We start from the raw sequence: 20,066 nt of genomic DNA, 5'->3' as shown, positions 1-20,066 counted from the left end.
GGCACACACAGTAGGGTTCAACAGGGAATAAGACTACCTGGCCTTATTCTCATGAAGCTTACAGTTGAGGAGGGAAAACAGACATAAATTATTAACAAGTGTTTGTGTAATGGCCGTTGTGATAAGTGCTGCCATAGCCCAACAGCACTAGCCAGGTCCTTTCTGCACTTGAGCACCTGCAAATGTCTCCTTGTCCTTTGAGGCACAGCTCACATGTAACCCCATCAATGCCACCTTCCCAACCCTTCATCACACAGCAGCATGGCCCTTTCAGCCCAGAACAGCCTTGGTTATAACTGTTCTGCACAGAGGCTGAAATCCAAGGATGGAAACCTGATCGCCTCAGAGCCCCCTGCCCGGCACACAGCCCAGAGCATGGAAGGTACTCAGTAGATGAATGCAAGTCCTTGCCAAGACTGGGCCAAAGTGTGTGAACATCTCCATGGACTGAGAATCATTGCTTGCTTGCCTTTTTTTTTTTTAATAGACTTTTGTGGAGTGACTGGGTAGCTGAGTCAGTTGAGCATCTGGTCATAATCAGGTCATAATCTCACAGTTTGTGGGTTCTAGCCCCATGTCAGGCTCTATGCTGACAGTTCAGAGCCTGGAGCCTGCTTCAGATTTTATGTCTCCCTCTCTCTCTCTACCCTCCCCCACTTGTTTACTTGCTCCCTCTCTCTCTCTTTATCTCTCTCAAAAATAAATAAATAGGGGCGCCTGGGTGGCTCCGTCGGTTAAGCGGCCAACTTCGGCTCAGGTCATGATCTCACGGTCCATGAGTTCGAGCCTCGCGTTGGGCTCTGTGCTGACAGCTCAGAGCCTGGAGCCTGTTTCGGATTCTGTGTCTCCCTCTCTCTGACCCTCCCCCGTTCATGCTCTGTCTCTCTGTGTCTCAAAAATAAATAAACGTTAAAAAAATTTTTTTTTTTAAATTTAAAAAAAATTTAAAATAAATAAATAAATAAACATTTAAAAAATAAAAAAAATTAAAATAGACTTTGTTTCTTTTTATCAATATGAAAGTAATTTGGGTTAGGTCACAATAATGTGAATTTACTTAAGAAAACTGAACTGTACCCTTACAAATGGTTAAGATGCTAACATTTATGTTATGTGTATTTATTTCGCCACAATTTCAAAGAATACATACAAGGCAAAGAATAAGTATAGACAAGGAGAATAAGGGAGAAAGGTCCATATTATCAAGCAATAAAGGACAAAGGATTTGATTCAGACAGAAATGGATTTAAAAATGAGCAGTTTGAATTAGGGAAATGCACATCAAAACCATAGTGAGGTATGACTTCACACCCTTCAGGATGGCTATCATCAAAAAAATAGAAAATAGTAAGTATTGACAAGGCTGTGGAGAAATTAGAACTCTTGTGCATTGCTGATGGAAATTTAAAATGGTGTAGTTGCTGTGGAAAATGGTATAGTGTTTCCTGAAAAAATTAAACAGAATTACTTTAAGATCCAGCAGTTCCAAATCTGGATATGTACCCAAAAGGACTGAAAGCAAGAACTCAAAAAGATATTTTTATACCCATGTTCCTATAAGTATTATTCACGATAGCCCCAAAGTGAAAACAATCTAAATGCCCATTGACAGATGAATGGATAAACACAATGTAGTCTATACACAAAATGGAATATTATTCAGCTTTAAAAAGAAATGAGATTCTGCCACATGGTACAGCATGGATGAACCTTGAAAACATTATGCTAAGAAGTGAAATAAGCCAGGGGTGCCTGGGTGGCTCAGTCAGTTTGGCAGCTGACTCTTGATCTTGGCTCAGGTCATGATCTCACATTTTGTGAGTTTGAGCCTCACATTGGGTTCTATGCCAATAGTGGAGAGCCTGCTTGGGATTCTCTCTCTCCCTATCTCTCTGCCCCTCCCTCACTCATGCTCTCTCTCTCAAAAATAAATGAATAAGCTTTAAAAAATAAAAAGTGAAATAAGCCAGACACAAAAGGACAAATATTATATTTGTCCCTCATTTATGTGAGGTAGCTAGAGTAGTCAAATGCATAGAGATATAAAGTAAAATGGTGGTTGCCAATGGCTGGTGGCTGGAGGGGAATATGGAATTAGTTTAATGAGTTTGGTATTTATGTTGAGGATGATAAAAAAATTCTGGAGCTGAATGGTAGTGATGGCTGCATGACAGTGTGAATATACTTAATGCCATTAAATCACACACTTAATAATGGTTAAAATGGTAAATTTTATATATGTTTTACTACATCAAAAAATAATTTGGGTGTATTATGAACATTTTAGAAACTGTTGGTAAGCACCAGGGGAAAAAACTTAAGTCTTACCTGCTAGAGACAGCCACTGTTAAAATTGAGGTGTGTACCTTTCTATTCCTTTCTTCTTCTCTCTCTGTCTCTCAGAAAAAAAAAGGGGGGGGTCTATCTATCTATCTATCTATCATCTTTGAAGACCACGTCCGACCTATAGGAAGTCTCCTTCTCACATCTATTTCTCAACTCTTCTCAACTTCCTCCCTTTGAGCCACCCAGGACAAGTCTATCCCTGTTCTGGACGTCAGTTCTTTGAGCAATTTCTCACACCTGATTTCACCCTCCTGCACCTCCAGGGTGACACTTCTCTGAAAATGCCCATTTCCCCTGTGTATCTGAAAATGTGGTACCAGAGTGGGACTGGTAATGTGTTGGAAGGGGTTGGAGAGAATAGTGTGTGCCTCTCCCACCTTCTCGAATTCCACACATCTTATAATTTTTTTAATGTTTTTTAAAATTTATTTTGGAGTGAGAGAGAGAGACAGAGTACTAGCAGGGGAGGGGCAGAGAGAGAGAGAGGGGGAGACACAGAATCTGAAGCAGGCTCCAGGCTCCAAGCTGTCAGCACAGAGCCCGACAGGGGGCTTGAACCCACAAACCGTGAGATCATGACCTGAGCCAAAGTTGGATGCTTAACATACTGAGACACCCAGGCGCCCCTCCACACATCTTAGGTAGCTCCACGTGAACCAGTTGGCTTCTTGTACAATGCACTTGTGGCTCCTGTGAAAGCCACTGATTACTAAACCCCTGAGTCTGTTGGTCCAGGCTGCACTTGGTCCAGGTCCCCATGCTCTGTCTTCTTGTCCTTGCTTTTTGGACCTCGTGCTGGGCATCATATTTTCCCTCTTGATTCTAGCCACTCGATCTGGCTTGTGCAGCCTGCCAGGAGCCTGTGACCCCGTGCCCCAAAGAGCAGATCCTCCATTTCCACTGTGAGGGAGCTGTGAGAGGAGTGAGGGCCCCACAGCCTCTGACCCCTGCTGGGCCCTGGGGAGGAGCAGCTGCTTCCTGTCTTCCTCCCATGAGAAGTGGGCCTCCTTCTCCATCCCAGGCACCACTGTGCCCTGCAGATCCACAAGTCAGCAGGAATGAGCCAAGCTATCAGAGAGAGACCTCTGTGGGGGAGCTGTGAGGGAGGTCTCTTGGCTTTGAGACCTCCACAGAAGGGTTTGTTTAAGGTTTCAACCAGGATCTTTACAGCCCAGTCCTGAGAAGATTATCTTTTTATTGCAACTTTGATTAATGATTGATCAAAAACTGATACTAGAAACACTGAAGAACAAATTTGCCCTAGAGATTAGGAAAGGTCTACATCTGCCAGGCTTGGAGAGCTCACCACCTGCTCCCTCCAAGGTCAAAGCAGGGCAAAGGCACATTGGAAGGCCCACCTCATACACAGTCACACACGTGTGCACATACGCACACACATGCACTCAGGGCAAAAAGACAGATGTAAGTGTCCTTACAGCCTTTTTGGAATTAGATAGACTACAAATTGCAAATAAATGAGGAAGGGACTCATTTACAGATTACTCAATTACAAATTACTCATTACAAATTAGCTTCTTAAAGAGAAATTTGAAATGTGGGGAAGAGAGGAGCTTGTGTGAAGACAATAGGGTGGGCTTCCTGTATACCTCTAGTCCCAGAGAACTGACATCAGAAATGTGTTCGACACCAGTAGGGGAGGGCAGGAGATGCCGACCAAAGTTTCACAAGCCCTCCTCACAGGAAGAGCCTTGGAGAGGGATTGGGCGGCACCTCAGCGGTGCTCTGGCTGTTTTGATGGTCTCTGAGGCTATGACTGCATAGTGGGGTCCCCAGGCCACATCAGAACCACTGAAGGGCCCAAACCTCCCACCTCAGAGACTGGGGAACCGAGAAATCTGAATTTTGACAGCGTCTCCTACCGGGGTTCAGCCAGTCCCCACCCTCTGGGAGCCCCAGGGAGCAGGTCCTGGCAGGAACACTCTTGCCCTTTAGCCTCTCTGTTGTGCCTTGGGGCACAGGGAGTGGAGCTGCTTCTAAATGGAAACTGGAAAATGAAACTGGAAATCACAGCCTTGCAACCCTGAGTACCGGGGTTTCTTTTCCACAGGGAGAGTCCCCAAGAGGGGAGAAGCATGTTTAGAGAAGGCTGCGAGGGTGTTCCGGAAGCAGCCTGGCCCCGGACACACGGGTGCACACCCAGGGTTGGGAGCCTGCAGGCCAGGAGGCGCCGGCGCAGGGAGGGGCCACAGTGAGGCCCCAGCTTCCTCTGAAGCTGGCAGGTTTGCTGTCAGCCCTGGGAAGGTTTCCTCTCTAGGAAAAGCTAATTTCATGATTTATGCTGAAAAACTCTTTTCAGAGGTACTTTACGAAGGGCCCTGGCTCTTGGTTAACCTGAAAATGTTTAATTCTGAAACTGTTTCTCAGAATTCGATATTTCATACCAGCAGCTTCTCGTCCTCCTGGCTTCCTTCACCCCTTTGACCTGCCGTGGCTCTCCCACATGCACACACAGGACTTTCATGAGGAATGCAGGTGCTTGGATTGAACTGAGGATCAGAGATCAAAAACCATAGTCCCCCTCCACTCCGGTGTCCCCCAGCACACACAAGAGTTTGTGCCTGTTCCGGCACACACACTAAAAGCCGCTGCCGGCAAAGACACTGCTTAGGGGCAACTTTGAGGACACCAGCAGAGCAGCTCTCCTGGCAGCAGATTTCCTAAAGGGATGAAATACGGAAGATGCGTGACAGGGCTGTGGGACAGGGGCCAAGAGCTGTCCCCACCCGACCACTCCACACCAGCCTCTGTTCTGCCATCTGCATCACTCACTTTGGGGAATGGCTGGCTTCTCTAATCCCCCGTCCCACACTCCTTCTTCCATGAAGACCCTGAAATTAAGTTGCACCCTTTTCCTAGCACCCTGTGCTCTTCAGCTGTCTTTGCGACTGTTTGCCTAATGTCTGTCTTCCTCACTGGAAATAATTCCATGCCAGGCATGGAATTTGGTCTGTGTTGCTCACTGTTGTGTCCTCAGTGCTTGGAATACTGCCTGACACATTGTAGGTGCAGGTGCACACAAAAATGTGTTCAATGCATGAGGACAGCCTGAAGAGCCCCAGCAAGGGGTCTGCACTGGCGTTTTCTCAGTGTCCAGACCCCACCCCAGCCCCTCAGAGCGTCATGGGTTGAGGGTGCTATGGACAGATGCTCTGCTGCCTATGGTCCCCGGACCCGAGTCCCTGGAATTCTTTGACTGTCTTGGTGTGTGCAGGTTTCTGAGGGCCGCGGGCAGGTGGGGGTGCATAGGGGCATCTCCTGTGGCACATCCTCCATCAGCCTGCCTTTGCACCCCTTACCTGACAGATGGGCTTACATAGCCTCTTCCAGATAGGCCACTTGTAGCCTGGGGGTCAGGAGGTGGGGCAGATGCAGGATGCCAGTGGACAGTCCTCTGGGAGTAGACGTGGACAGGGAGAGCAACCTTTTAATCTTCTCAGCCTCAGCTTTCTCACCTGTAAATGGGATTTGTTCTTGTGTATATGCTTTGAAAAGCAATATAACAGAAGGTAATAGGGCAGACTTTGGAATTGGGCTCTTGGGGATAAAAATCCCAGCTCTGTCATTCACAGGCTATGTGACTTTGAGCCAATTACTGAATCCCTCACCGCCTCATTTTTCTCTCCTGTAAAGTGGGAACAGCACAAGTGGATTCTATGAGTTTCGTCATGTTCCTGACACATGGTGAGGGCTCAGTCATCACTAGCTATTATTACCTTAGCTGGGCTTATGAGGATCCAACAAAATGGCATATGTGAGCACAGCCCCTAGATTTGAAGCTGCCACACAAATACAAGGAAAGAGTAGTATTTTGGACGTATTGAGGGCACAGTGTCCCTCCCACATTTGTCTGGGGTGGGGCAACAGTTTCACTTGTTTAATGTTAAGCTAGAAGATGCACAAACAGGAGGTGAAAAACAAAACCGCCGACCGTTTGAGCTGTAGGCTGCACCAGCGCGGTGTGGCCGGTGCAGATGGTGAGGGCCCAGGCAGGCCTACTTCCTCCCTGCGTGCCCTGGGGCTTCCTCATACCAGCCGCTTCCCGAAGCTGCAGGAAGTGGGGCCAGGACCTCTTCAGGGTGTGTGCAGGGAGGCCCGGGCAGGGGTCGGCAGCTGCCAGAGTGCGAACGGGAGACCTCTAGGTCCTTGATGGGTCCTGGGGCCACGGGTACAGTAGCCCCTGCTCTTTCTCCATCTAGGATGGGTTTGTAGCAGACTCCCTGCCCAGACTACTCTCTCTTGAGCTTGCAAGCGATTGAACAAAAGGCGTCCAACCCGTGAGAGGCAGGCTAGAGAGAGAGCCGAATCTTTTCTCAAAGGAAATGCAGTTGTGGTTTGGAGACGTTCATTTCACATCTGTGGTTGGCGTTTCCCAGGGTTCTCGGAGGTGAATGCAGGGTCAGCCCTGTGTTGCCAAATAAGGTTCACCAGTGACCTTAGCAACAGGCTCTGCTGCCCATTGGCTGCCATTGCCGCCGCCTGCCAATACGGCTTCCCAGAGGCAGCACTGAAGCTGGGCCGAAGCTTCCACATGCTCAAGGCTCCAGCTTCTAGTGCCCTTTAAAGTAACCCCAGGTAGGGAGAAAGCTCTGGGCAAAGGTGCCAGGGGGCAGGACTGCCTGGATGCCTGTGTTTCAGAGTCCACCCTGACAGCACTCCACCGACAGTTTGCACACAGTGCTGGATCAGCTCCCTCAGCTTGGTGGCCTGGTCCCAGCTTGCCAGGATAAGCTGTTCCCTCCCCTTCCCGCCCCGCATCGTGTCCTGCCTATCAATCTTGGAACTCCATAGTTCCCGTTTCGTAGTCCTGCTCTCCTCCTTTGTGCCAGGCACTCTGCTAAGCAACTTCATCACATTTTCTCCTAATTCAGTAACCCACTGGTCCGTTAGCCCCATTTTATAGATGAGAAAACTGAGACTGAAGGAAGTCAGGTAACTGGCCCAAGATTGCATCAGTAAGTAGGGAAGCCACAAATTAAACCCAGTTTATACAGGTCCAGATCGCACACTATTAACTGCTGTACTATGTTGCCAGTCACTCGATGTCTCTGTGCCTCTCAATGTCTTCATCTGTGATATGGGGATGATAACATCTACCTTTGCACAGCAAAGACTGCATGGAGTGACTTATGCACAGGAACCTAGGGCAAAGTGGCAGCTTGTGTGGTAGCCGTCCTTGGCACCAGTGAGCCTGGTGCCTGCTGGGGGTGCTTCACAGGTGGCTTGCATGTTCCTCTTCCACAGAGTATGCTGCTAAAACACTGAGGTTTGTGGACCGGACTTCTCTGTGGCCCAAGTATTTGGTTTCTACTTCCTCATTCTCAGCCTCCTCCCACCCCCACCCAACTGCATCACTGAGGTAGGTAGGCCGGAGCAGAGCCTGCTGCCAAGGGGCCCCGGCCTATGGGTGTCAGAGGAGAAAGGGTGGCTGGGCTGGAGGGGACAAAGTTCTGAGGACCGAAGATGGGCTGATCAGACCGCAAGGGCAGGCATACCTCATTTCCTCTACCACAGACAATGCTGGGGTGTGACAAGCACTATTTCCCTAAGAAACATTTTCAGATATAAAAAGTACAGAAGTGACATGGTAAAGAAGAAGATACATATACCCAAAGGGGCACCTGGGTGGCTGTGTCGGTTAAGCTTCCAACTCTTGATTTCAGCTCAGGTCATGATCTCACGGTCTGTGGGATCAAGCCTCACATCGGGCTCAGTGCTGACAGCATGGAGCCTATTTAGGAATCTCTCTCTCCCTCTCTCTCTGCCCCTCCTCTGCTCACATGCTCTCCCTCTCTCCCTCTCTCTCAAAATAAATCATTAAACTTAAAATAAAAAAGATGATACACAGACCCTATAACCCAGCAGCCCCACTCCTCAGAATCTGCTCTGACCAAACTCTTACCCACCACGTGTATGAGAATATCCACACAACATGAGGAAGAGTCCAGATGCCCGTCAGCATTAGAGAAGGGGCATAAATTATGCAACATTCCTGCAGTGAAAATCAATGAACTACAGCATCTTGCAATAGCAGTAATATTGGATAATAATATTATAGTAACGAATAACTTTAATCTATGTAATATTGAGTAAAACACACAAAAGAATGCATACAGTATAATTCCTTTTAGGAAGTTTAACAGCTAATCAAAGCTGGACTGTATTGTTTAAGGGTACATGCAGAAGATGGAAAACTATAAAAACCACAGAAATTATTGCCACAAAAGTCCATGTAGATGTGACACAGGGGAGGGTTGGGGTTGTGATTAGGAGAGGCCCAAAGGGGCCTTGAGGGGTGTTCACACTGTTTCACCTCTTGACCTGGTGGTGGTTATACAAAAATTGGCCTTATATTTTATACTTCTTAAACTGACCAAATGTTTTGGGCATTTTTCTGCATAATTATTGTTTCTCAATAAGAAAGAAAAGTATACGTAGGTCACTTCCAGCACTGAACAGTGCATTGAATGGACAGGGCAGTGAGAGGAGGCTATGCCCACATAAGCCTCTTTGGGATCCGCTCTTCAGGAGTGCCACAGCGGTTGCTGAGTTGTAACTGTTAGTACAGACTGAGGGGCCTTGGAAGGAACTGAAGATAAAGACAGATAGGCAATTTAGGATTGAAGGATATCCTTTGACATGTCACTACCACTGGGGAAGACCAAGCAGTGGTTCCTGACTCTGTCCTCAGGGGGCTGGCATTTTCTAAGGTCGTAACTTGTTTTATCCATTCTTTTTTTTCTAGACTAGAATAGGCCAGGGATGACAGTTAATAAATGTTTGTTGTGTGAACAAGTGTGTAGAAAATATGATGTGGAGAGTAGTGCCTCATCAGGTCCCAGAGAGGCAGCCCACCAGGAACCCTGTTTCTCTGGTATATCTCCAGACCACCGAGCCAGCTACAGCAGGCTTCTTCAGGGGTGCCCAGGGCTGATGCCCACTGACAGCTAGCTCAGCAGGTGTTACAGACACCCTCCTCTTTCTTTCCAAGCTAAATGTCACCAGTTTCTCCAGCTGTTTATCTTACAGCCCTCAGCATTCTACTTATCCAGCCTGGAGAGGCAACAAGGGTATCCAGATGTAGCCTGAACAGGCAGGACCATGAATGCAGATGGAAACTTAGGGCTTGTGTGCTTTGGTAGTCACTGCGTTCAAGCTGTGATGGTGATGGCTGCTGAGATGGCCTCAGACGTGGTAGAAAGTTTGAGGGTTGCTGCTAATCGCTTTCTTTGGTGTTCTCATGGCCTTCACAGACACTTTCGTGAGGTTAAACTCTATGCTGTATGGCCCTTGTCACCAGTGTTATATTTCCCTCAGCTCACCTAGAGGATCCCTGAGAGCTGGCTTGTGGTAGTCCCTCCATAGATGGTAGCTCATATTATTTACTTTGTTGTTTTATTATTTGAATAAACAATCGTGGAGTCATTGCCATATATGGCACATGTACTGTGTGTCAGGCTTTGCTAGGTGCCAGAATATGGCAGTGAATAGAACAGGCCTGTCGCTGCTCCCAGAGCTTCTGAAAGCTCTGGGAAGACTTGTTTACTGAATGATAAACCTGGTTGAACTCATTGTGATCAACGCTGTTACCACCAGACATTCACTGGGTGCTCAACTCAGAACCACCCAGATGCATTCCCACCCTCGTGTGGGAATTTGGGAGTTGTTGAGGATGACACCAGTGAGGGAGGGGAGGAGCAGTGACCTGGAAGTGAACTGACTAGAGATCAAGTCCTACACTCTGCCATACACTTACCATGTGACCATGGGTGAGTTAACTTGGCCTCTCTGAGTTTCAGTTATAATATCATGGAAATAGGGATAACAATACATCCCTCAGAGGCAAGAGAGGATCAAATAGGGTCACCACACTGCACAACTCCAGGGGGTGCTGTTCACATTAGTCTCTGCAAGGGCTGGTAGCCTGGGATTAAATGAGACCAGACCACTTTTGCTGTGTGGTCTGAAGTTACCAATCAATACATGGGAGCTATTGTTATACACAAATTAGAGGGAAGCAGGGTCACTGCAGGCCAGCAGGCTGCACAGGGCCCAGCCAGGCTTTTGTTTTTCAAGGAAGGGCAGGGCTCTGAGAAGTGCAGCCTGTGATGTCAGCAAATGCCAGGAGGCAGGGACTCCCAGGGCAAGTCCGGGAGAGGCAGACTACTCAGGGAGGTGGCCTCTACCTCAGGGCCTACGTAAGGAATTCTCTAGGCACAGAGAAGCCACTGGAAGCTGGACATAGAGCAGGGACGGATGAGACTAAGGGGAAGTCTCTTCATTAGTGGGCTGCACCCTGCCCAGCCTCCTGCCTCACCAGCCCCATGAGGGCCAGGGTGGGGGAGTCATGAGTCTCCAAGGTTCCACAGTAAGGATCTGGGCCAGGACTCTGACCTGTGCAGATGCCAATTTAACCCCGGTTTATAGTCCCATAAAAGGAAGTCCCTGGCATTTTTGATATATACATATATGTAAGGTGTAGTTTTTTTGTTTTTTTGGGGTTTTTTTGTTTGTTGTTGTTTCTTTTGTTTGTTTTTACTGTACAAGTAAGTGTAAGTCATTGTAGAGCATTTTTAAGTTATGGAAATATAAAGGCATAAATACAATAACCTATAACCCCACCACCCAGAGATAATCACCATTAGTATCTGAGGCATTTCGTCCAGTAGGTGTTGCACATAAAATTATACATTATATACTCATTAGCTGAGAATTATATTGTGTATAAGTTCATGTTTTACCTTTTCCCTATAAAATTGTGAGAGTTGGGGCACCTGGGTGGCTCAGTCGGTTAAGTGTCCAACTCTTGATTTCGGCTCAGATCATGATATCACAATTCGTGAAATCAAACTCCAAGTTGGACTCTGCACTGACAGCAAGGAGCCTGCTTGGGATTCTTTCTCTCTCTCTCTCTGCCCCTCCCCCATTTGTGTGCACGCTCTCTCTCTCTCTCTCTCTCCTCTCTCTCTCTCACATAAACGTTAAAGAAAATTCAATAAATAAATAATATAAAATTGTGAGTGTTTTATGAGAAGGAGGGACTGTTTTAAATGTAAAAGAAACTCTAGAAAATTTTTCCCTTAGGAAAAAAAAAAAAAAGCACAAAGCCCTATTCCATGGCTGCATTTGGGAGGACCCCATGAGGTCTGCAGACTGGCTCTGTCTCGTATCTGGTGGTAACTCTGAGGCAGTGGCTCAGAGAAAGACAAGTCTTTCTCTTTTCTCCTGGCCAGACTGCAGCCTCCTACTTGTGGACAAAACAGAGTTGATGAGTGTGCCCTCACCCTTCCTTCCTCAGCACAGGATGTGTGATCATCCCCTCCATCCAAAGGCATGTGGGGCTGTGATTGTTATTGTTTATTAATTAAAAAAAAAAAAAAACAGCATCTCAATCTGTGCGGCACCTTTTCTCTTGTGTTACCTCACCCTGTGAGGCAGGTAAGACAAAAACTGTCATACCCATTGTATAGATGAAGAAACTGAGGCTACAAGAGGTCTCATTTGAAGCCGCACAGCTAGTAAGTGGCAGAACGGAAACTTGATGCAGATCTGACTGACATCCAACTTAGTGATTTTTCCTCAAAACCTTTTCCCTCTATTCCAAGCTTTTTCTGAGCTAAATTTGATCCCCTTAATAAAGCCAAAGACTGAGAGTGCTGCAGGTATAATAGGTGTGTGGAAAGGACTGAACCCCACCCTAGGAGCCTTAAGCCAAGCCTTGCAGACTCAGGTGCTGGGTGGCCTGACCTCAGCGCAGCTCCTCTAGGACACCCCAGAGCCAGCATCATCGGGCACTAGGGGAGTGAGTTCAAGGAGGCAGCTGTTTCCCACAGGCATGTCCAGCAGAGCCAGTATTCTTTGAGCATCCTTCTTGACCCACCCAGGTCATGGAGGTCCATTCTCTGTCCAGGGCTCTAGAGTCTCAGTACTCCCAGAACAGAATAGGGTTTTTTACAGAGAGACTCTGGGGCTCTGTGAGACTGACTCTAACCAAGGGCTTTGGGGCAGCTGCCTCAGGTCCTTTCCTATATTGCTGCTGTCACAAAATACCATAAACTAAGTGACTTAAAACAACATATTTCTTAGCTTACAGTTCTGTAGGCTAGAAATCCAAAATTGATCGCAATGGACTAAACTCCCGGTGTCAACAGTGCTCCATTCCTTTCCAGAGGCTCTAGTAGAGAGCCCTTTCCAACTTTCAGAGGCCACCTGCATTCCTTGACTTGTGGTCCCTTCCTCCATCTTCAGAGCCGGCAATCACTGGTCCAGTCTTTCACATAATGCCATCTCTCGGTTTCTCACTCTCCTGCCTCCTTCTTCCCCATTTAAGGAGATTTGTTACTGCATCGGATCCATCCAAATAATCCAGGATAATCTCCTTATTTTAAGTTGCTAACTAGCAACCTTAATACCCCGATGCCATTAGGATAACAGATTCACAGATTACATGTGTTAGTATGTGGGCGTCTTTATTCCTCTGTGGACCATTATTCTTCCTACTCTTCTGGGTTCTGCAAGGGCCTCATCTTCAGGCATAGACAAGCCAGACGACAATCAGGATGTGCCCACCCTTGTTAGAGAGATCCTTTCTTCCCAGGTCCCCTCCCGCTTGCTTGCTTCTCATTCAGCCCAGTCTGTCCTGGATTCCTCTTCTCTCATCCTCTGCTCCCAGTTTTAGGTAGAGAGGAGCTGGGCAAGAAGCACCAGCGAGTTTGGACACAGAGAGGGATATGAAGGTGGGTGCACCAGGGCTATGGGAAGCCCCAGGGGGCTGAGCACTTCCTACCCAGAGACCCTGCACTTCCCAAGAACTAGGGGCAGAGCGTAGCCCCTGAAGACTCAGACACTGAGGTCTAAGGGCAGCTCTAGGGCTGGAGAGGTAGGTAGCCAAGTATCCCCCTCCCCCAGGTAATGATTCCTGTCTGCCTTTACTCATTCCCTTTCCCCTTTCCTTCTCTGAGACTCAGGCTGGAACCCTTGGGCCCCCCAGAAGGAGCATCTGTCCCTGAGTTGCTTGGTGAGTGCCTGGGGGTTCTGAGATCCTAGTAGGATGGCCTGTGGACAGTACAAGGAGAGAGGGGCTGGACAGGGCCTTTGGCCCTCCTAGGACAGTGACCACCTTGCCCCAGTTTGCCCAGGACTTAGTTGTAGCACTGAAAATACCACATTATAGGAAACACCTCAGTCCTGAGCAAACTGGGACAGTTGGTTACCCTACCTCCAAGGCCCTTTGCACCTTCTAATCTACCATAGATTACCTCTGCAGCCTGGACAGCTGGCTCTTTGGACTCTTAGATCCCAACCTCTGCACAATATGTGGGCACAGAAAGACCTCTAAGCTGAGGAGGGGCCTCAAGCCAGTGCTGGGGAAGCATAGATTCCTACTTGCAGTGCGTCCTGGAAAGGTGCCACACATGGAAATTGTGCCTGTGTCTGCAGGGGACAGTGCTTCTAGCTACGTGCATGGGGGAGTGACAAATTCTGTTTGCACCCGAGTCTCTAAAAATGTAGTCGCCTGATTACCTAGGTGGTATGTTGCAGGTGGCTTGAAGAAATGTTTCTGTGTGCTCATCTGTACTTCTTATTCTGTAAAATTAAACCTTTCATTTGTGTACATTTTTAATAAAATAAAGTAATGAATGACTCTGCCTTCACATCTCCAGCTGTCCTGCTGAGGCACATGGATGGGATATGGTGCATGTAGTGGGACACAGAGGCCCTTGCTCTGGAGCCTCTGGCCCTGGCCACTAGCTGGTCATGGCTCAGGGCTCTACTTCAGGGGTAGAGCCAGTTACCACTGTCCTCCCTGCCTCTCAGACTCTTTCCCTGTACCCCAGAGTCCAGCCTGGCTTGTCCTCCTGGGGAGGAGCCAGAGAAGCCAGGTGGGCAGTGGACAGAACAGGTAAGCAGATGCTGACCCAGGGTTTTGCAGGAGATGCTCTCAGGTGCCAATCCTGCCTGAACACTGTGAGAATACAGAGGAAATAAGCTGTTTGCTCCTGGGGAGCTCCCAGTCTGGTTGGAGAGATTGGGTACTCCCCAGACCACAAGGGGAGTGGCAGACAGGAAGGGGACAGGCACTGGATGGTGAGGCTGTGTTTGTGTGGGCTGTGAGATAAGGGAGAGCCCCAAGTTCACCTTGTATGTGTCTTATGCCCAGAGACCAAAAATGGGGTCCTAATGAGTGGCCTGAGGCAGTCCCCACACCCAGTTGGGGCAGATGGTCTCCTGAGCCAAGAACACTAGCGGCCCAGTTTATAACAGAAGGGTGGTGATGAATGGTCACCAGCCTTGGAATGTTGGAGACCCCTTCAGGTCCTTCTCTCTGCCCCACCCTCACACCCACCCACCTATATGGCAATGCCAGGCTCCCACATCTAGGAGCCCAGCCCTCACTCACCATGGCTCTCAGCATTCTGACATCCAGCACCTCTCCCCTTCCTGGCAAGCCCAGAAAGAGCACTTGGAGGGGAACCCTGGACCTCCAGCAGAGGCACTCATGCTTCACTTCCCAACAGCCCCCACCGAAGTCCACCATCACCCTGCTGTGGCCAAAATGTCAGGATTTCTCAACTTGTTCTTAGTTTTAGGAAAATGATAGCTATTCTGGCCTAATGACTCCTTCCTATACTACCTCTGATCCCCAAATACCAACTCTGTATCCGCACAACTTCCTCACTCCATGAAGTCAGCTTTCTCAGAAAAGCCTGGCACAAAATCCCCACCACCCGCACCCTGGGACTCCTATGTCCTTGGCTACGTACTTTATTCCTGAACTAAGATCCCAGGCATATCCCTTCACCTCTCTGAGCAGAGATGTGGCTGAGTGTTTTTAATTGCTGTGGAAGAACTCACTGCACCTGCCCTAATTCTGGGCAGATTCATGATTGACAGTGTGAGTGAGAAGTGGTAGCCAACTGGACACTCCCACATCCACCTGACTGTTAGGGAAAAGGGAAGGGCAGAAACAGAGAAGCGAACCCAGGCCAGTGCAAGGCATTTGGCCAGAAATGGAAGTGAGGGCCCCATCTAGGCTGCCTCAGCTGGGTCTGAAGGGCAGAGGAGGGCCCTTTCTGAAGGAAGCCTGCAAGTGAGTCTGAGGCCTCCCTGGTGTAGGGTAACAACCAGTCAGTTGCCTGGGGTGCTGGATTTTCTCAGGGACCAAGAAGCCAGGTTGGATTTAGGACAACCATAGAGTGACTCCAGTCTGATGGCAGGAGGTTAGGATGTACCTGTGAGTGGTCCTGGCTTATACATTCACCCAGAGTTCAGATTTCTGAGTACCCCAAGATCTAACAAAGGGTCTGGTTTAGAGCAGGAGAACAGGAGAGTTCTGGTTGCCTTCCTCTGACAGAGGCACAGCTGCAATGTCCTCTTTGATCCCTAGAGCTGAGATAAGGCCTAGCAGGCCAGAGTCCCCTGCAGCTGGAAGCAGGTTCGCAGACACACTGAAGTGGCTGCCCCCTGCCCCAAGGCCAAGTTACAGGCCTGTGTCCTAGTTCCCTGGGGCCCCACCCCTAGAAACTGCAGGTGGCCTCCAAGGCATAGGGGAAGCATCCCTCCCTTGAGGACAAAGTCAAACCCCATCCCACTGGGGCCTAGGGGCCTGTAGCAGCAAAGCCCTGCTGCCTAGTGAGAAGGGGAGCAGGGGAGCTGAAGGCAGGGGCTGGGTCCCAGGATCCAGAATGCCTTCCCTTGGTGTCCCCAAATGCTCTCTTGGCATGAAGTGCTAGTGTCCTGCCCCAAGCAAACTCTGCCAAACATCCTTCCCAGGCCTCAGTTTCCTCCTCTGCCAACAGCCTGAAATTATGGAACCCATCTGGGGTCCAGGCACAGACAGATGTGGGTTAGAATCCAGGCTTCATACATTTTAGTTGAGTCATCATGGGCAAGCGCCTTATACCAACTGAGCTTTAGTTACCTGCTCTGCAAACAAGATGCTGTAGTGTAGCACCAGTGTGATAGTGCTTGTGGGGAGCTTGGCACAGCACCTACTGGAAAGTGAACACCCAAGACCTTTGTTGTCATTACCTAGGCAGACTTTAAGGTCCTTCCCAGTTCCTCCCATTTCTGAGCTCATGGAACTGGAGGAAGGATGGCAGGCTAGATGTCTGCCTCTCCCCTTGCACTCAATACCTGCATTGCCTCTAGTATCTCCCCAGTTGAAATTAAACTCTTAGCATAGACTCCCTAGGCCTGCCTCTCCACTGAGCCTACGAAAGTGGAGGCTGCTTCTATAATTTCCTATCCCCAGAAAATCGGCAGAAATGGGTTTCTGGGGAGCAGCCTAGAGCTCGGAAAACTATATGGCCAGCCAGCTATACCCTGGTACTGCCTTAGACTCAGCCTCATAAGGGAACCTTGGCTAACAAAGACAAACATCACTCTGCCTAGTAGGTTTAATCTTGGAAAAGGAAGTGCACCAGCCCCCCATTCTCCTCCACTTGTGCCACTGGCACAAGGGGGGAAAGGTTAGTGCAGAGTTCCCATGAATTTCACACATCCTCACGTTGGAGAGTTAGTTGTGCCCAAGTGAAGCAAGGGCATTACATCTGACAGAGACAAAGTCTTCCTGGGTGCTTCCACAGGGCTGCTGAGGAAACCTGTACCCTGCTAACAAGAGGACTTTTGGATCTGTGCAAATAATGTGAAATAAGACCAAACGGTCCCAGAGAATGACAGCGTGGGCATGACCCAACCCCACAAACCAGCGGGCATCACTCCCGGAGGAAAAGACTCCACCTTGAACCAGGCCCAAGACTTTTCCTGGGACTTCATTTCTGTCTTTGGCAGTCCCTGTTCCAAGCTTCCAGAGATCTGAGTAAGTGCTTATCTTGCACACAGCCCACTGACAGATGTTGAAACTGATATATCAAGAAGGAATGGTTTGCATTTGTCTTCCCTGATTAGCATATTAGCCTCTCTCTTCCTATTGCCAAGTGAACTAAATGAATAAACCAGCCCAATTAAAGTGACCCCTTCGGAGTAAGGCAAGAAAATGCCTGTGACTAACCAGAAATGCCCTTGAATGTCCATAGACCTGGCAGTTATAGCTGGTATGATCAAGCCCTGGTTTGCCACTTTACCCCAATGGAAAGTGGTCCTTAAGTACAATGTCATCACAACTCCAACAAAACAGATCTTCCAATGACCTCCTACCTTCCTTAGCCAAGAGTTTCCACCATTAATGCTTTGACTGAAACTCTCAGGAATGAGCCACAAAAGCATGGCAGACCCTTAGAATAATCTTAGATTACTATGCCCAAATTTGGCCCAGATTATACTGATGTTGCTCCATTCGGGCACTGGCTGGCTAATGAGTTGGTGTCAGCTGCCATCACAGTTACTGTTTCTCCTGTTGGGCAGGGGTGATGTCCGTGGTGGGGTGTGATGGAACAGCCTGGAAGGTCTGGCTCTATCCCACACCACTTCTCCAGGCCTGGTCCCCAGAACTCAGCTCCCTTGTGATGGGGAGGGGGTAGAGTTTGGGGGTTCCTCCTTAGACATTTCAAGGAGTTGGTCCCAATTACTTAGGACTCCTGAGATAAGAAGAGCTAGAGGAGGTCAGGACTCTGCCATGACTTTGGAGATTGGAAGCCAGTGGGTAGAACTCCTCTCCCATTTTGATAACTTTTTTTTTTTAATGTTTGTTTATTTTTGAGAGAGAGAAAGACAGAGTACAAGCGGGGGAGGGGCAGAGAGAGGAAGACACCGAATCCGAAGCAGGCTCCAGGCTCTAAGCTGTCAGCACAGAACCTGATGCGGGGCTCGAACTCGTGAACACAGAACCTGATGCAGGGCTCGAAGATCATGACCTGAGCTGAAGTCGGATGCTTAACCGACTGAGCCACCCAGATGCCCCCCATTTTGATAACTTTTAAGTGATGGACTGACTTCACATATTAGAACTTGCAAGATTTCCACAGCCTGGGACTTCAACATACCCACTGCCTACTCTAAGTCAGAGATTAGGTTGAAGGATGAGAGGAGAGTAGAAAAGTCAGAAGCAGTCCCTGCTATTTGCTCTGGGTTGCATCTCTTCCCTCCCATTGCTCCTTAGTCCACTGTACCTGGCTTCACACTACACCAGACATCCTTAGCTAGAAGCGCCACCTGCTTAAAGACCTTGCCAAGGCCCCAGTTGGAAGCCACAGGCTAGCCACCTTAATCCACTTCTCCTCAGTAAACCCAACTCCTGGGCCTCAGAGGAGCTGGGAAAGGTCATGTCATCCATTCCTCTGTCCCCAGGTGAAGCTACCCTTGAAAAATCCAGGTGGATCTTCTAATGCACTGGGCTTGAAATTGGGGTCTCTCTAGACATCCACAAGCCAAAGGCCCACTGAGTAGGAGGCCACATGCTACTCACAGGGCATGTCCAAGATCAGGCAACAATACTTCCTGAGCTTTGCAGAACATGTTAGACTGATCTTGGCCTATTTTCTAGTTTTTTCATCATTTTCTCACTCAGCTTTCCTCCTCTACCAAGGGCCTGTTACACTCCTTCCAGAGGGCTGGTCCCAGGGAGGGGATCTAAATCCAAGCAATTTCTGGGACTAAGAGTATGGAGAAGTGTCCACAGGGCTTGGTTTCCCTGAGCAACCCCCTTACTGCCGTGGCCTCACTCCCTAGATGTTGATAGTGGTACCAGCTAGTTTCCCTTGGCCAGCCTTACTGCTAGGTACTGCTTATCCCCCAGGGCAGGGACTGGTTGGAGGGGGCGTGGTGATGAGAAAAGCCCAAATCCAGACCTTTCACCTTCAGACATTCCTTTGACTTGGGCCTTATTTGAAGGAGGCATTGCCATATGGCAGTAGTTCTCAACCCATGGTTTTCAGAAACATTGTTCTGATCATATATACTCCTTATAGAGATTTTGTGTGCATAAGCTCAGCCAGAACCTTGAAGAGACATGGAGAAAGGAAAAGTGTTCCATGTAGTCATCCAAGCTCTTCCTAACACATTTGTGCATCGACCTGTTTTACAATACACTGCACAGCTGGTATTCAGCACTGATAGTTATTGTTGGCCATCAAAATAGTAAAATACTCTTGAATTGGCAGGTAAGTGGCCCCAAGTCCATCCCTAGTGTCCTCCAGCCACTCCAGCCTCTCCCTCTCAGATCTGCCCCCAATCCAGTATCTGTCTGTACTGTCCAATAAGGTCGCCACTAACCACATGTGGCTACTTACGTTTTAACTAATTCAAAATTCAGTTCCGGGGCACCTGGGTGGCTCAGTCGGTTAAGCGGCCGACTTCGGCCCAGGTCATGATCTCGCGGTCCGTGAGTTCGAGCCCCGCGTCGGGCTCTGTGCTGACCGCTCAGAGCCTGGAGCCTGTTTCCGATTCTGTGTCTCCCTTTCTCTGACCCTCCCCCATTCATGCTTTGTCTCTCTCTGTCTCAAAAATAAAATAAACGTTAAAAAAAAAAAATTAAAAAAAAAAAAAATTCAGTTCCTTCATCGCACTGGCCACATTGCTCAGTTGGCACATGTGACTTTGCCACTTCCTACTATATCGGACAGTACAGGGAGAGAACATTTTCATCACTGCAGAAACTAGACAGGTAGTGCCCAGTACAACAGGCCTTGGTATCCTGTTCTGGGCTGGGGTCTGTTGTGACTGTCCGTGACTGTTCTATACCTACCAACTGTTAACTTTCTGAAGTAGCATCTGAGTACACTTGCATTTGAGTTTACCAGGAC

At 48.5% G+C, this 20,066-nt stretch overlaps 1 protein-coding gene across 1 annotated transcript in view; it reads left to right on the top strand.

Moving 5' to 3' along the window:
• The window catches only part of LOC132681576 (uncharacterized), a 67,324-nt gene extending 53,317 nt beyond the window's left edge, over window positions 1-14,007 (top strand). Inside the window, exons 5-6 of the mRNA XM_078432485.2 lie at window positions 7,609-7,723; window positions 13,326-14,007. Coding sequence (XP_078288611.2) covers window positions 7,609-7,723; window positions 13,326-13,410 — 200 coding nt within the window. The 3' untranslated portion in view covers window positions 13,411-14,007. The remainder of the gene's footprint in view (window positions 1-7,608; window positions 7,724-13,325) is intronic.
• Window positions 14,008-20,066: the final 6,059 nt, after the last annotated feature.

Source organism: Panthera onca, chromosome A1, assembly GCF_046562875.1.
Source record: "Panthera onca isolate mPanOnc1 chromosome A1, mPanOnc1 haplotype 2, whole genome shotgun sequence".
In the NCBI taxonomy this organism is placed as follows: Eukaryota; Metazoa; Chordata; class Mammalia; order Carnivora; family Felidae; genus Panthera; species Panthera onca.
The sequence above is the reverse complement of the archived record's forward strand: the minus strand, read 5'-3'. Positions and strand labels throughout refer to the sequence as shown.